The sequence below is a fragment of the Terrapene carolina genome, unplaced genomic scaffold, assembly GCF_002925995.2.
Source record: "Terrapene carolina triunguis isolate 2854851 unplaced genomic scaffold, T_m_triunguis-2.0 Scaffold51598, whole genome shotgun sequence".
Taxonomy (NCBI): Eukaryota; Metazoa; Chordata; order Testudines; family Emydidae; genus Terrapene; species Terrapene triunguis.
Genome location: NW_020715949.1, coordinates 16,219 through 28,176, shown reverse-complemented (window position 1 = coordinate 28,176; position 11,958 = coordinate 16,219). Strand labels below are relative to the sequence as shown.

The window sequence follows — 11,958 nt, the reverse complement described above, 5'->3', positions numbered from 1 at the left end:
TAGATGACCTCCTGAGGTCCCTTCCAACCCTGATATTCTATGATTCTATGACTGAGGGTTGGCTTATATAGTCACAGGTTTACAATGGCTCCAGTGGCTCCATGGAGCTGGGCCCATGCTCAGAAGGGGCCCCGGCCTGCTCCGCTTGCACTGCACCCCAAGACCCCTCTGGGTCCCCCCACCCACCACTTGCTCCTCTTGGCCTGCCCACCGGCTGCCTCCTCAGCCTCACTCCCCTGCTCCTCTCTGCCCACTGGCCAGACCCCAGTGCAGCTCCGGCTGTGGACAAGCTCTGTGGGACCTCGCCTGTCTCCCCAGAGCTGAGCTGCCTGGGACTGGTGCAGAAGCCTGGCCACTCTCAGCCGGGGGAGTGCGGGGGGAAGGGGACAGTGCGGAGAGCTTGGCTGGGCCCTTCCAGGGGAAGTGCGTTTTGGGGGAGCCCGGCCGGGGCAGGCCCTGGCCTGGCTGATCACACCACTCCCGAGGGACCGGAGCGATTCCCCGCCCCATGACCAGGCTCAGCCTGGCAGACACAGTTGCCACCCAGCAGGGCCAGTGAGTGTGGCTGGAAGGCAGGGCGTGGGGGAGTTGATTTCTTGCAGGGGTTGGGGGTGCTGGGCTGTGAGGGGGCAGGGAAGATGTGTATGTTGGGGCACTAGGGAGTGGGGGCATAAGCACCGACTTCTGCTCCCGTCGGTGGGTGCTCGACCCCGCCTCTGCCCCCAGCCCCGCCCCAACCCTACCCTTTCCATGAGGCCCCTCCCCCTCCCACCCCTGCCCTGCCCCCATTCCATCCCCTTCCCCAAAGTCCAGGCCCCAACTCCACCCCCTCCCTGCCCCTATTCCAGGAGGTGAGGGGGATCTAGTGCTTAAAGTTGGAGGGCAGGCTGGGAGACAGGACTCCTGGGTTCTATCCCCAGCTCTAGGAGGGGCATGGGGTCTAGTGGCTAGAGCAGGGGCCTGGGAGTCCGGACTCCAGGGTTCTAGTCCCAGCTCTAGGAGGGAAGTAGTGTCTAGTGGTTAGACCATGGGGGTGCGGTTCTGTGAGTCAGGACTCCTGGGTTCCATCTCTGGCTTTGCAGTAGGCTTATTATGTGACAAGGTAATTGGTTCCATTCTCTATGCCTTAGTTTCCCCATCAGTAAAATAGAGAAAATTATTAAGTGTGTCATGGCAGAGCCCTATCATGCCAAGTGCTGCACAGAGTGAAAGACAATCACTGCCCCAAAGAGCTCACAGTCTGACAAAGGAAGGGTTAACATCTGCATTTTACAGATGGGAAACTGAGGCACGATGCGATGACAGGACTTGCCAAAGGTGACACAGGGAGTCTGTGGCAAAACTGGGGATTGAACCCATGTCTGCTGAGTTCCAATCTAGTGCCTAAACTAATGGAAAGAAAAAACAGTATTTCCTCACCTCCACGCAGGGAGTGCAAGGGTTAATTCATTAGCATTGAAAAGCGCTAGGGACTCCTTGCGTGGGGACAGGGATTAGAGAGCAATGATATCAATATATAGCACTGTTATCACAGCTGATTGAAAAAACAGCACAAAATGTTGCCTTGATTAAAAAAAAATTACTCCTGTTTCCAAATTTTTATATTTTAAAATACAGCTCATCGAAAAGCCCAAACATTTTGGACACCTATTTCTCACTAACAATTTTTTTTGGAGTCAGGGGGAGGGTGTTAGCAAAAAATCGATTTGGGGACAAAAATGTGCATGAAAAATCAAAATTTGGCAATTTGCTACCTGCTGTAATGATTCCACTCCAGTGGGTGCCGGCACTGCCTCAGCTGAGCTACCGCCATCCTTCACCCTCCTGTCACATCAGAGTATACTGGCTGGAAGGCCCTAGAATTTGGTCAGGAGTAGGAGAGGATTTGGGGAGTTTCACTGATATTTATTTAGTCACAAACTTTCGGGCAACAGTGGGAGTCATTTACACAGCTTTGCTCAGCCAACTGGGGAAGAAATCCAGCAGCACATGACATATGTGGTCAATAAATTCAAGGGATCGAATGATTGACCAAACATTAGTTCCTACAGGGTGCGTGGTATGAACGCTGGGGGGTTTCAGTGGACTGCATTGCTGTGTTTCTGAGGAGCATGTCTGTGTGCAGGGTCAGGTGGGGAGCAGGCCAATGCAGGCGACTACCCAGAGCACCATGGTCGGGGGATCTGCCATGGTCAAGAGGCAAGGAGTGAGGTGGGCCTCGGGTGTGAGGCTGCGGAAGGGAGCTTGGGGCAATGGGGGGGGAGACAATGAGGCTCAAGGGTGATGCAGGGAGTGGTGGGGAGGCAGATAGGGCCATGGGCATGGGTGGGGAGCTCAGGGAGGCAGCTGGAGCCAGAGGCCCCAAAATACAAGTTCACCCAGGATATCATATTCCTTAAGGCCGGCCCTGATTATAAGCCTGACACTTCCTGTTATAAGACCCTGTTTTCAGTCGCTTATAACTTTGCCAGACTTTATCTATTTCTGAGAACGAGGCTAGGGAAAGATATGTTCTTTTGTGCATGTTAAAAAAATCTCGTGACCTATTCTTTGAGTAGCTCTAGCACTCCCGGCTTTGAAGCAGGGACTTGAAATTTGGCTGGGGAGTGGCTTTCGTATGAGGGACGTGCCTTTTGCTTTTCTGGTGAAAATTCACCCAAATTTGAACAAATTCTAAGCCTTTAAAAAAATCACAGTTTGAGACTTGCTAGAGCTTTGCTGTTAAATATCCCCAAAGACTTTGGCTAAACTTAGTATGCTCCAGCCTAAGGCTAAGCAGGCCAGTCCTAGGTGAGAGGCAGGGGAGTAGATTGGGACACAGAATCTGGGCAGGAGCCTGGGACTGAAGACTGGTGGGGAGGAGAGAGAAGGAAATTGGGACTAGGATTTGGGGTGGAGAGAGATTGGGACCAGCTGGGTAAGGAGACTGGGACTTGCACCAGGGGACAGAGGGGACTGGGACTGAGAACCAGAAAGGGAAATGAAGGGGGGGTGGGACTGAGGTCAGACGAGGAGCTGGGACAGAGGCTGGGAATCAGTGAAATGGGCAAGGAGCGGGCACTCAAAATGGGCAAGGAGTGGGCAGTCAAGCACTCAAAAGTTAGGAAATGCCAGAATAAAGGATGGCTGTGTCACCTTAACTCTGCCCCTTGTGCATATACATTATGGCACAGTCTTTCATTACATGACTGCATACTATTTTTGTCACAAACCCCTGTCTCATTCAGTATACAGGTTGGACTTGGTCTGGGGTTGTACAGTGAAGTCTGTAGAACCCCTGCCTCATTCACTGAACATGTTAGAAGCTATGTAGTGAAAGAGCCAGGGAGTGGCAGGCTGAGAAAAGAGGATCTCATGGTTGCGGTAGTTGAATTTTGCCTTGGAGAACTGGATTTTATTCCTGTCTCTGTCACTGAGTTCCTGTGTGCTGCTGGTCAAGTCACTTAAACCACACTTTTCACAGGCAGTGACTAATTGTGTTTTCCTCATTTCGTGGGTGTCTGACCTAAGACCGTGAGCACTTGCAGCTGCACCTGCAGTCAGTAGGAGCTGTGCTTTGAACATGCTATCTATTGTGTAACAAAAAATCAGGTCCTAGGTGTCTCATATTAGACACCCAAAATTAATGGATTCTCTTGCCCTTAATCTCCTTGTGCCTCATCTGTGAAATGAGGGTCATGCCTCCTCTTCTTTAATAGCTGTGAAGCACTCGGATGTTATAGTGATGAGCACCCTAGAAAAGCCCAGGAAGAAATTAATAATTCTGTCTTCAGAGCAGGATATGAATCACGTTCAGTCAATAGTCAGGGGACACCATTGAACAAGGAGAAAGCAACCTATTGAATACATCCATCCTGTGCACTGAATCAGGCAGGGGTCCGGTGGAAAAACTAGCATGCGATCATGTATTCATAGACTACACCGTAACGTATTGGGAAACTGAGGCCCAAGAGGGCGTTGGTGACAGAACAGGGAATTGAATCCTAGCTGTCTCACTTCTAAGCTTGTGCGCTAACAACTGCACCACCCTTCTTTCATTCAGTGCCTCTGTCCATGTCACCACTAGCTAAAAAGTTGTATTTTAACTGTGCAATAACTAACGTTAAATACCCCATTGTGGCCAAGGCAAGCTGTAATGTTAGCACAGGGTGTTCTGGTGGAGTTAAAAATACACTTTTCCCTAGTATAAGCACCAGCTCCTTGTACCGGTAGCCTAGCCATAAGGGAAGGATGTACCCAAAGAAATAATGGAGCACATGGGTTTCCATGGGGCAGTTCTGTACAGCAGAGCAGAGCTGGTCAAAAAATGGACTTTCCAACCTGCAAAAAAATCCAAAAAACCCCCAAACCCCAGTCCCAAATCAGGATATTTCAACATTTTTCACTAAATGAAATTCTTGAGGAAAAATTGTTTCAGGGCAATCCAAATGCTTTGATTTTGATAAATACAAAATATTTTGATTTTGACCCTTGATTTTTCAATATATAAAATGTAAAATTCTCAATGAAAAGTTGTTTCAAAAGAAAAGCCAAAAATCCAAACTTTTTTCCTGAAAATGTTGCAATTTTGACATTTTCAAAACTTTTGACTGTTTTGACATTTTCAAATCCCCCCCTCCCCAGTTTTCTAAGCAAAATTTCATCAAAGTCCATAAGATTTTGCCAAAATTTTTGGTTTAACCAAAATGGCATTTTCTGATAGAAAATGGTTTCAACTAAAATTTTCCAACCAGCTCGGAGGAGCTTTGTTCCCCCTTGTGGCTCCTCTTCGTGCCCCTTTGCACCTGCACCGGGGCTGGCGCTGCCCACTCCCCACTCCCAGGTGCATTCCTGGGGCACTAGCACTGTGGGACGCAAGGCACTGTTTAAATGCAAGGGATGACAATCCAGGTGTTTCTCTGCTGGCTGCAGGCATCCTCGGACTGCTGGGCGACTGTAGACAGAACTGGCACAGCTACTCACTGCAAACAGTTTACCCAGTCCATTCTGCCCATGAACCCATCACGACCCCAGCAGATTTTCGCAGACACTGAAATTGTTGGATGAAGGGGGTTATTTAGGGAGCTTTTATTTTGTGACTGTTGTGGTTGCACTCTGGAGGATGTGGAACACAGATGGGAGAGCAGAGTCTGTGCATTTCTCCTGTGAAACAGTCTGCAGTGATTCTGGCAACAAGATGGCTGCCATCTCTGTGGCTGATCTGCACAGGACGTGTGGCTGTGCCAGCCCCAGCCCTGGTTTTGTAACTCAAGCTATCTACAGCAGCCCTGGCTTTTAGCTTTGGATATTGCCAAGATGGTGGCCATCACACCTGCTGCACAGGGAGCTCCCACATGAATAGGTTTTGCAGCAGGCTCAAGAACCCCCTGCTCAGGTGCCCTAAAACTGATCCACCCACACTCTACAGCCTTCAGGACGCCCTGATGGCCACTGGGAAGGGGGTGGATATTGTCTGTTTCAGTCCCAACCCTCCCCACACAGAACCCCCACCCCGGTTGGCTGAGCCACTACTTTGGATTGGCCAACAAGCCTACATGGAAGGGTTGTTGTCATTGGCTAGTTGCTTTGTTTTTAAACCCCATTGGCTGCATGGAGCTGTGGGGCAGGCATAACAGGGGGACTGATGGGAGCAGCAAAGAGCAATAAGGGGACCTACAAGCTGGACAGATCCAGCAGAGCCCTGTGCTCTAGGGCCTACAGGGTGCTGCTCACCGAGGGCCAGTCACCGGCTGGGGCAGAGGGGCCTGGGGGGGGTGTCTCAGCCCAGGTCCCTGTGGATGAGTTATTAAGCCATTGGCCCCCTTGTTCGGAGGGAAGACTTCACTCTCAATCCTCCAGCCTGGCATAGGAGACACCTTGCCAGACGCCCCCCACCCCAAACATCAGGCCAATGTCTCCTTACAAAGCCAAAGAGCTTTATTTCCAGATGCTCTGGGCAGGTCCCTGAGGCGCCAGCAGGGATGCTCAAGGCTACGATGATGTGCCGAGGACACTGGTACGCCGGGGGGGAGGGAAGGAAGGAAGGCATCTGGCTTAGGACACACACTTCCCAAAGTGTCCGCTCGTTTCTGGTTGCCTCAGTATTTGGACTGTGAGGATGCCTCAGCCCGAGCACAGAGGAACCCCAAATAAGAAGGCACTTTGGGAAGAACCCCTGGCCCTGATTATCACTGGCCCCTTCCAAGCCAGGGATTCTGAACAGCCAGTCACCACAGCTTCCATTGAATGGTGCCTCTTGCCCTGAGCAGTGTCAGTGTGGCCCAGCAGCCATATTGGATTTACCACCGCAGCGTCCACAGCCAGGACGAGCAGGCCGCATAGGGCTGGCACGCCTAGGGCTGAGACTAGGTCTCCTCAGTGACAAACTTCATCTCGGCATTGCGGGAGCCGGAGAGGACGGCGCCGTCCCGCACCCGGCGCCGGAAGAGGAAGGGGAAAGCCTTCTTGAAGGACTTCCTGAAGCTGTCACCCATGAAGGCGTAGACGATGGGGTTGATGGAGGAGTTGGCGTAGGACATGCAGTTGGCCCACGTCTTGATCTTGTAGGTCTCGTAGTTGGCCTGGAAGCTGCCATAGAAGCCCTGGAAGAGGAGGTAGAGCTGGATGGGGCCCCAGCACACAGTGAAGAGTACCACGATCACCACCACCATCTTGGACACCTTGGCCCTCATGGCGACAGAGTGCTCGGACAGGTGATGTACCTGCTGAGAGAGGGGAGCAGGAACAGAGGCCTGGTTTAGAGCAGTGGGGCTAGGATCCAGGACTCCTGGGTTTATCCCTGGCTCTGAGAGGCGAGTGGGGTCTAGTGGTTAGAGCAGGGGAGTTGAGGGTGAGGACTCCATGCCCTATTGAGAAAAGTCCTGAGGCTGGGTGATGGGGCTTCCAGATATATTGGGCAGAGGGGGTCCCCAATACAGACACCCCAATTTACTGCCCCCGGCTCACCTGGTAGTTGTGGTCGATGGGCTCCACGATGGGGCGCCCCACACGCTTGAGCATGACAGAGTAGCAGAGGCAGATGGTGAGCAGAGGCAGCAGGTAGACAGCCAGGAAGGTGTAGAGGATGATGCTGCGCTCCTGGATCTTGCTGGCGAAGGCCTCGATGCAGTAGGTGCGCAGCCCATACCAGTAGCCCACCTCAGTGCGGTGGTACATGGCAATGGGCAGCGAGAGAAGGAAGGAGCCTGGGGACAGGAGGGCAAAGGGGTGAAAGGCATGACGGGGCCAGTGCTCTGGGGAGACCTGGGGTCCAGCTATGGCTCTGAGCATAAGGAGAACTGATTTGGCACATTCATGAATGGCTGAGGCTGATCAGCATCGAGGGGCTCTCGGTTAGCATCCGTCTCTGTTCAGCAAAGACCCAGGAGAGTAGAATAGCAGGGGGCTGTGGGTCAGGATTGAGGGGCAAAAGCAGAGATGAGGTGGGGAAGCAAGGCCTGGAATAGCAGGGGATACAGGTTGGGATTGAGAGGTGCCAGCCGAGCTCTGTGTGTAGGGATCCTGGGCTGGGATACCAGGGGGCTGTGGATTGGATTGAGGTGAATTAGCAGATTTGTGGGTGCTGGTGGGATAGAATCAGAACAGAAGGTGGAAGCTTCTATTGACCTTCAGATGCCAAGGCACAAATATAAATTCCTTCTGCCTCTGTTTAGAGATCCCAGAGGAGACCTTGCGCTGGGTATGGGGCTGTGCTGCTGGGCTCAGGACTGGCCAGGATCAGGCCAGGAATCCCTGGGAAACCTTTTACAAGAGCTTTGCAGGGTCGGTGTCCTGGATGCATGTTCAGGGACACAGCTCTCCTCCCTCCTTCCCTTCCTTCCATCACCCCTAAGGGGCCCCTTCCCCAGCTCTTTGCTCTCCCCCAGCCCAGACACATCCCACTCACTGATCCAGATGGCCACGCTGACGCCCATGGCCACGCGTGGGGTGCGGTAGCGCAGCGACTGCAGCGGGTAGAGGGTGGCATAGCAGCGGTCCATGCTCATCGCCGTCAGGGTGATGCAGGTGGCCTGCGCTGTCACCTTCAGAGAGCAAGGGTGGCCCAGTGACCCAAGGCAAAGGCAATTGGGGGGCCCTGGGCCCTTTGCCAAGCACCACCCTCCCTGCAGGGCAGGGCCCTGGCACTGTAAAGCGCCCCAAGTATCAGCAGCTGCTGCATGTCCCTCCCCAGCACACCTATGCACACACTCACCCATGCATCTTTGCACCCCCAGCCCAACCAGCCCCTCCCCGCAGCCAGCCAGCCCTACCTGTTGCAGGTAGTTGACGAGTTTGCACATGAAGTCACCGAAGATCCAGCTGGGCAGGGGGTAGAGCGTGGCGGTGAAAGGGACACAGCACACCAGGAAGATGATGTCTGTGGTTGCCAGGTTTGCTGGAACAGATGTGGAACTGGGATCAGGGGGAGGGACCATGGAGGGGACTGGCCAGACAATGGGGGGGAGGGGGCTCGGTGGCTCAGGTGCCAGCCTGGGATCCAGAAGCCCAAAGTTCAATGCCTGGCTCAGTCACAGACATGGAAAAATCACTTGGTCTCTCCTGTGCCTCAGTTCCCTCCCTCTGCTATGGGGATAACAGGCCTGCCCTTCCCCATAGGGATAAACCGCCAATAATTGGTGGGCACTGGGTGATTGGGGCTGTATGAGCCCCAGAGCCCAGGCTGAGTCCCTCATTCCTGATGCACTCAGAACAGCCCACTGGGAATGAAGAGCTGGGTGGGAGTGGGTAGTGTTGGGAATTATGGGCAGGGCGCCTGTCAGCCCCACATTCTCCACTCCCATTTGAAGATGCCAGCCTCCCGCCTACTCCCCTTTATCCCCATTGTCTTCCCCCAGCCAGAGCCACTGCCCCACCATTTATCCCCTAGTCGCCCCCTTCACTGCAGCCCCAAACACTTCTCTCTCTATTCCCCCAACTTTCCTACCTGCACCCTCCCAACCCCCAGCACTGCTCCCCCCCGTTCTCCGAAACCCCCATATTCCCGTGCTCTGCCCCAGATACGCTATAAGAATCTGAGCCACTCACAGTGGGGGGGATGTGCATCTGGAACCCCTGGAACAGCTGACCCAATGACTTGCTTTCCTCTGATCACACTCAGTGCTCTTGCTCAGGAAACCTGCCTACATTATCTTAACAGTCTGTCACCTTTGCTCTGTTTAATCAATACTGGTTTCCTTGTCCATCCAAAATCAGAGCCTGCCTGGGGATTTTAGAGCACTTTACAATGTCGCTCTTACACTAGAAAATTTGGCCTCGGGAAAACTTTTAGAAGGAACAAGGACATGCTTGAGACACAGTAGCTGAAAGCTGCCCCCAGCAGGGCTCAAACTTAGCACACAGGTGCAATTTAGGCTGAAGATTTACAGCTCCAGGCCTTTGAGCCACCCCTCACTTTAATATATGTTCTCTGCTGCTGTTAACAGAACCCTCCTCCTGCTACACATGCCAAGTTCAGTCTCTTTGGGCTGACAGTTCAACGTATTCTGACCCAGAAATCTCAACTCTAAGGGTACGTCTATACCCAGCCACTAGTTCGGCGGCTGGCAATCGAACTTCTGGGTTCGACTTATCGCGTCTTGTCTGGACGCAATAAGTTGAACCCGGAAGTGCTCGCCGTCAACTGCGGTACTCCTGCTCGGCGAGAGGAGTACCGCGGAGTCGACGGGGGAGCCTGCCTGACGCATCTGGGCCAAGGTAAGTTCAAACTAAGGTACTTAGAACTTCAGCTATGTTATTCACGTAGCTGAAGTTGCGTACCTTAGTTCGATTTGGGGGGTTAGTGTAGACCAAGCCTAAGTTTGCTTCCAGTGGGTGCCATGCACTAACTGAGCAACTGAGATCAGTTGGACCACAGCTGTAGTACTTTGAGCCTCTGCTGTTCTCTAAAGAAATGAGAACAGGTTGGTGTTGTAAAGAGCTGGGTTTTTGGGGAGCTGTATCTCAGGAACCCTTTCTCACATAATCCCAAATTTGGGTCACTAACTCTACCCCAAGCCCCCATGAGGTGTAGCAATTTTCAAGACAATTGGAGTCAGTGTGTGGATTTCAGAGGACTTAGAATAGTCCCTCTTTAAACAGAAAGCACGTATGGACCCCCACCCACAGCAGAATGGGTGCTCTGTTATAATGGGGGGAATGCAGTGCTACAGGGAATTTCCAGAGTCAGGGGTGTTGAGGGATCCCTGGGCTAGGATAGCAGGGGGCTGTGTCTCATGATTGAGGGGCATTGGCTGCGGGGAGCCCAGTGCCACTCTCTTGCTAATGGACAGTACAGTGCATGTTGTTGAGCCATGATGATGATCATTGATGGAGAGGGGTGTTTCAGGCCAGGAGTGGTGTGCAGGGGCTAGCACTGCGGGGAGCAGCAGGAGGGAAGGCATCCAGGCACTGAGGTTGGTGGGGGTGGTTCTGGAGCATCCACCAGGAGGGTGGTGAGGCACCCAGGAGCAGGGGGGGCTGGAGCTGAGACAGGGGAACCCACTGGGGTGGAGGGGGATGGTGCTCGGGAATGGGGGCGGGGCTGGTGCTCGAGCACCCAGCTGGGGGAGGGATGGTGTCCGGAGGTGAGGGGGGGCTGGAGCTGGGGCATTCAGCTAGGGGAGGGAAGATGCCAGGGGATGGGGGGGCTGCTGTTGGGCACCCAGACAGGGAAGGGAAGATGCCCAGGGACAAAGGGGGGGGGGCTGGCACTGTGTCACCCAACCAGGGGAGAGGAGGGATGGTGTCCAGAAGCAAGTGGGCAGGTGCTGGGGCACCCATCCAGGGGAGAGAAGGTACCCAGCGGCCAGGGAGGGCTGGTGCACCCAGCCGGGGGTGGGATGGTGCCTGGGGATGGGGTTGGGGCACCGAGCTAGGGGAGGGATGGTGCCTGGAGGTATGGGAGGTCAGGTGCTGGTGCACCCAGCTGGGTGAGAGATGGTGCCCAGGGGCCAGGGAGGGCTGGAGCACCCAGCAGGGGGAGGGATGGTGCCCAGGGGCTAGGGAGGGCTGGCACATCCAGCCAGGGAGGGAAGGTGCTGGGGGGGGCAGGTTCTGGGGCACCCAGATGGGTAGGGTTGGTGCCCAGGGGCTAGGGAGGGCTGGAGCACCCAGCCAGGGAAGGGATGGGAGGGATGCTCACCGATGTAGAAGTTGGTGGCTGTGCGCATCTGCCGATGCTTGGACACCACATAGATGACGAGTGAGTTGCCTACCAGCCCCAGCAGCATGACGAGGGCATAGAAAAGCGGCACCAGCCAAGCATCCGTCAGGAACGGGGGTGACGTGTCCTCCCCACTGCTATTAAAGATCCACAGCCCCCTCCTGCCAGGGCCCGCCGGCGTGCTCATGTCCATGTGGGGGGCAGCAGTGGGCACTGGTGTCCAAGAGCCATTGTCCAGCCAGCTGCCCAACGGGGAGGGCTCTGCATCCATCCTTGGCAACCCTGCCATGCCTCTGAGCCCAGGGCAGGTGGGCGCTGGAGTCAGGACTGGTCCCTGTTTCCAACGTGCCAATCCTGGCCAGCTTCTTCCCTGGGGAGGGGGAACATATAAACAGAAAGGAAACTGAGGCAAGGGGTGGGGGTTGATCCAGCAGAGATGGGGCACAAAAGCCAGAGCCAGCAACATCACCCCCCACCCCCCGAAACGGCCAGCTGCTCCAAGTGCCTTGGCTTTGTCCTGCAACCATCACCCCGAGACACCCCCCGCTGAGTTGGGCACCCCCCGTCCACTCACTGAGCTGTGCTCAGCTCCTGAGGACCCCTCCTAGCCCAGCCTGGCGCTGCTGGGCATCAGTTTCCTTGGGCCATGCGCTGAGCTAGCCCCAGCTACTGGGGGGTCCCCTATGGAAGTGCGGGGTCGTCAAGACTCCTGGGTTCCCAACTCTAGCGGGGGGCTGGGAGCCAGGACTCCTGGTTCGATCCCCGGCTCTGGGAAGGGGGCGAGCTCTAGCCTCCCCACAAGCTGCTCCCAGTGGCCC

General features: G+C 54.5%; 1 protein-coding gene across 1 annotated transcript; it reads right to left on the bottom strand.

Moving 5' to 3' along the window:
* Positions 1-6,344: 6,344 nt before the first annotated feature.
* Positions 6,345-11,429, bottom strand: LOC112119431 (G-protein coupled receptor 54-like). The gene is made up of 5 exons (XM_026647234.1): positions 11,120-11,429; positions 8,250-8,374; positions 7,886-8,021; positions 6,946-7,184; positions 6,345-6,704 (listed from the first exon to the last, which is right to left on the bottom strand). The coding sequence occupies exons 1-5, from the start codon at positions 11,427-11,429 to the stop codon at positions 6,345-6,347; spliced, it is 1,170 nt and encodes a 389-aa protein (XP_026503019.1).
* Between the last annotated feature and the right edge of the window lie 529 nt (positions 11,430-11,958).